The 5382-nt window shown below is 37.2% G+C and overlaps 1 protein-coding gene across 1 annotated transcript; it reads right to left on the bottom strand.

Moving 5' to 3' along the window:
• Window positions 1-209: 209 nt before the first annotated feature.
• On the bottom strand, window positions 210-2267 carry LOC143580962 (rho GDP-dissociation inhibitor 1-like). The gene is made up of 6 exons (XM_077063861.1): window positions 2103-2267; window positions 1960-2055; window positions 1197-1263; window positions 845-1063; window positions 594-718; window positions 210-284 (listed from the first exon to the last, which is right to left on the bottom strand). The coding sequence occupies exons 1-6, from the start codon at window positions 2265-2267 to the stop codon at window positions 210-212; spliced, it is 747 nt and encodes a 248-aa protein (XP_076919976.1).
• Window positions 2268-5382: the final 3115 nt, after the last annotated feature.

Raw genomic sequence — 5382 nt, 5'->3', positions numbered from 1 at the left:
AGGCTACATTGCTTGAAAAAATCAAGAAAATAAGCTTCAGACATTGCACCTATGCTTTGTTATGATATACCAGTCATGTATAGAAGATCGCCTCAAGATAATGTGAAAGATTATATTTCTTGATGCCGAATGTGTAGCAGCCGGAAGCCTAAAACTTTCTAAGCGAGCATGAGTCGAGAAAAAAACAACGTAGATTCTTGAAAAACGGTCTAGTTGGCCCAATCTTTTTGTATGTCGAACGTGTAGGTCAACTCCAAGTAGCACTTGTTGTCATCATCAAGAAACTGGATTCAATCCAAATGAGAGTAAAACATAGACGAAACAAATGAACTGACTTTTGTAAAAAATTAATGTTTATTATTATTTTAACTATATAGCTTTTAAAATCAAATCTAATAAATAAGTAGACTAAAATGTGTTAGCGGGTTAAACCTGGTGTGTTGTGACCGAATAAATTAAATTTATGTTTTGATGAGTTACTCGACCGCCTATTTACCACCTCTAATGAAAAAGCACAAATCTTGATGTTTTTCAAAGAATCATTAAACATAAGAAAACACAAAATCTTGATGCTTTTGAACATTAATTAATACCTTGGTTTTTGCAGAATATGATCCTCTTGCAAACATACCCGAAGGCGTAGTTTCTTCAGTCATAACATGGATGTAAGGCTCGGCTTGAGGGCTAAAAGTTCCAAGCATTTGCTTCGAGCTGTCAACTACAATATTTATTTTGTTGTCAAATTATAGATCAAAATCTGAACAAATTAAGGTACCGGTTTAAACCCGTTTAGCAATAGATAGGTTAACTTGGGTTATGTTAGTTAGTCTGCAAAAGAATGTACCTTTAATACCCTTTTTCCAAACAGTGTTGGTGTACTTGAGCCCACAAACTATATTATTGCTGATCTTGAAGGAAAACCTCAAACTGTATTTACTACCTTCTTTTAGAGTAAACCAAAGGCCCTTCGGGTGCCCAGACTCTGGAATCTCAAGAACAATATCGGGCCTATCAGCAACAACTATGCTAAGACTCAAGATCTTCACATCAGGCTCTTCAATACCTAATAAAAACTGAATATATTAGCACATTATAATATGGAAACAAAATCAACTGTTTAAAAATTTCTTCATATAGTATGCATTATAGTCATAACATATGCCATTATTATCAAAGAATATTAAAGAAATTAATACCTGCAGCCTCATTGACAACAACACCTCCAAGCAATTGTTCCTTCCACCTCCTCAAGCTCTCATCATCCTGAAACAACACACATAATTAAACCAACGTATCAATTTCAACATTTACGTTGCACTTTGTATAAAACGTGTCAAATAAAAGAAGTGATTATGTACACATAGGTCATCCAAGTATTCGAAAGTTTAATTTCACAAAGGTGAGCCAATTATCGTAACAACCTTTAGAAGCCGTTACATTATAATTTTTTTTGAACAACTGAATATATTGTACATTTTTTTAGAAGCCGTTACATTATGTGACAAGTTTACCCTTACATCTAAAAGGTGTTGCAGCTAAAGTTGTAAAATGACGAAAAAGCCATTGCATTTACTTAACTATATTGACAATCAATCTATAGTTGATTCTATTTCATCATCATCATCATCATCATCATCATCATCATCATCATCATCATCGTACTTAGTGTATCCCACCAATAGCAAAGCTATGGTAGGGTCTGAGGAGGGTAAGATGTAGACAGCCTTACCTCTACTCCATAGGAATAGAGAGGCTGCTTCTGGTGAGACCCCCGGCTCGATAGTGGTTTTGCATCAAGCCTTGGACATAAGGCACATAACACTCAACCATCAGGCAGCCGAATAGTGCATGTACCCTTGTCTTTTGGCTATCAACGCCACCACATGATGCCTGATTAACCTTCTGCCACTTTTAGATGTGATATAAGCTTCAGAATAAGTGATATTTTCGTCATTTCACAGTTTTCCAGTAAGCTTCTCTCAAATCAGCATTAAGGAGACCAAATTTCCTGATTTGACCTGTTACCCAACCCGTCTGACCGACCCATTTTCCCACCTTCAGTCATAACCTAGAATAAAAATTAGGAGTTAATAATAACTAACCTTATCCTTTTCAAGCTGCTCTCTAATGCTTATTTTTGGGCCCAATTCTAAACGGGCCTCTTCATCCTCATCTGTTGCATAAAAAGAGCTTTCACTGGGCTCTGTGCTTGGAATCCCTCCAGATTCAGAAGCATCATCTTTTGCTTCATTTTTATCATCACCCATGTTGGTATTTCACAACAATGTCAAATCTTTAACAACACCCACAAAACAACATCATTAAATAGTCAGGTACGTGCTAGCAATAAATAAAAATATTATTCAGAAAAAAAAAACAAGAAATTAGAGAAACACATGACAAATCTAAGTTTGGTCCCAAAATATCTAAAATGATGGTCCAAACAGTTTGTTGCCGATAACAATGAAGTGCAACAAATGATCAAGAACCGTAAAGTATATATTCAAACAAGATGAACACACACACACACGTAAACTTTAGGGTTAGCTAGGGATACCTGTACGAACGACAAGCAAGGTTGCACCACCGGAAAATCTATCTTCTACAATCAACAGAATCTAGCTTCGCAATTTATCGGATCGTGGATGTTAATTCGTTGAAGAAACAAAAAAAGATTGTTGGACTGAAGAGAATAAGAGACAAATTAACAGGTGAAATTAAGAATTGATGGATTGGAATGGAATGAAATGGGGAATTAGTCGTGTGGTGATCCGGAAATTGGTATGATTATAATGTGCCTAAAAATCGGGTGAAAATTAATTAGCATATTTTGAGGAGCAAGCATGCATGCATGCATGAGTCTTGACCTAAATTTGGATATTGTGTGTGGTCACACTATATTATTTTAATCGGCTCTACGCTGGCATTAGAGTATGGCTTAAAAGTTTCTTCGGGAAACGATAAGGGCGATTGCAATTGACAGTCGTTATGCTGCTAAAACTTGTCAGAATTAGTAAACCCCACCCGTACGATTTAGACCTTTTTATTATTTTTTTGTTATCTTTTATTGGGTTTGGTTCAAATAGGAAGTATGATATTTGTATAAAAGATATAGCAAAGATTTTAGGGTAAAGTTAAAATACAAAAGGAGACAAAAATTAGGAGTGTGAGTATAATTTGTGGTCACACAAAAAAACCTAAAAGAAATAAAAAAAATATTAAAAAAAATCATAACTCAAAGTATAAATAAAAAACGAAAAAAAATTAAAAACCAAAATGTTTCGCCCACCATTCCCGTTGTAGGTTCCCAGCCGGATCTACACGAGATATCTCGTTCTACGTAGGTGCGGAATCCCTACGTAAGACGTTACGAGCGTAGAAGACGATACGAGTTAACACGATCGAACACACGTTACAATAAACAAATACTCGTTATATTGCAACCTTAAACACGTGATATCAATCACTGATTACAGGACTCGTAAACACGTAAACTAATAAACTGACTGAATAATGAAAACATAAGCCGTAACTTATGTTTATATAATCACGACAACTTCGCTTGGCATGTTCAGGCGAAGTTGTCCCTAACTTCGCTTAGTTCACAAGTTCGCCTGTATCAGCAGGCGAACTTGTGAGCTAACTTCGCTTACATACAAAAACACAAATCTAACACAGTGTACATCTCCCATTTCGGTGGGAGAGCATCAAGAAGCTTTTCAACAATTTCATCTTCTTTGTAAGTAATGGAGTAGTTGTTGAGTTCGGTCATCAGATGATAATATCTAGTAATGATATCATCAAGTGATTCATTCTTCAAGTACTTGAATACCGAGAATTGGGTTTTAAGTAGTTTAATCTTTGAAGCACGAATTCCCACATTACCCTCAAAACGGTTTTCAAGTGCTTCCCAAAGCTCTCTAGCAGTTTTATACTTTCTGAAGGTGTGAAGAATCTCTTGTGGAAGAGCCATAGTAATCGCTGCATGAGCTTTGTTCTCAGCCTCATACATTTTCTTTTCTTCTTCTTCCATCTCTTTGTATTTCTTGATCTGATCACGACCCTCATACTCAGCAGTTGGTGGAATGTACCCATCTTGAATGCACACCCACATTTTAGCATCTTGGTACTTGACATATTGTTCAAACCTATCCTTCCACGCAACATAATCGGTTTTCTTAAGCATCTTCGGTGCCTTTGTAGCTGAACCCGCTTCCACTTCCATCTTCACCAGTTCCGTAATATTTATTGAAGTCATCTTTCACGAAACACAAAGAAACCCGAAAAAATAAAAATTTTATTTTTAACAGTACTGTAGGCGAAGTTGTGGATAACTTCGCTTAAGTCTGAACTTCGCTGATTATGAACTTCGCTTCCTTTTTAAATTTGCCTGATTCGGCGAAGTCGCTTAAGGTAAGCGAACTTGTGAGGTAGGCGAAGTTGTGGGTAACTTCGCTTGAGATAAGCGAACTTGAGAAGGTAGGCGAAGTTGTGGATAACTTCGCTTAACCTTATATCTTCGCCGAAACCCTACGAACAGTGACGGCAACTTCGCCTGATGAACACGAAGTTTTTGCAGGTTTGATATCTGGATTTTACGAGGTTTGTGAAGGTGTAATGGGTTGTTTATGATGGTAGGAGGTGAGTATAACACAAAAACTCGATAAACACGTCCCGCGAATAGTCGAACGGAACGATTTCTACACCCGCGTGATAATCCCGAACCACAATCACGAGCAAAAGCTCTGATACCCATTGTAGGTTCCCAGCCGGATCTACACGAGATATCTCGTTCTACGTAGGTGCGGAATCCCTACGTAAGACGTTACGAGCGTAGAAGACGATACGAGTTAACACGATCGAACACACGTTACAATAAACAAATACTCGATATATTGCAACCTTAAACACGTGATATCAATCACTGATTACAGGACTCGTAAACACGTAAACTAATAAACTGACTGAATAATGAAAACATAAGCCGTAACTTATGTTTATATAATCACGACAACTTCGCCTGGCATGTTCAGGCGAAGTTGTCCCTAACTTCGCTTAGTTCACAAGTTCGCCTGTATCAGCAGGCGAACTTGTGAGCTAACTTCGCTTACATACAAAAACACAAATCTAACAAACTCGATTACAGACACTTGACACGAACTACTGACATCATGCACCATCAGACTCCCCCTTGGCAGTAGCTTCATCTCTTTATCTTCAAGCACGTGTCTTGTAATCTTCAACAATCTTGTATCTTCATCTTTTAGCATTCACTCCTTCTCGTACACATACCGAAACAACTCTTTGATATTTCCTCGCTTCGTCTTTCCAAGCAGGAATATAAAAGATTTTCTTCTCATTCAGCACCTGCAGATCAGCTCG

This window comes from Bidens hawaiensis, unplaced genomic scaffold (genome assembly GCF_021521415.1).
Source record: "Bidens hawaiensis isolate Kalapana, Puna unplaced genomic scaffold, B.hawaiensis_p1.1 tig00030774_1, whole genome shotgun sequence".
Taxonomy (NCBI): Eukaryota; Viridiplantae; Streptophyta; class Magnoliopsida; order Asterales; family Asteraceae; genus Bidens; species Bidens hawaiensis.
Note: the sequence above shows the minus strand (reverse complement) of the source record. Positions and strands in the feature narration are given on the sequence as shown.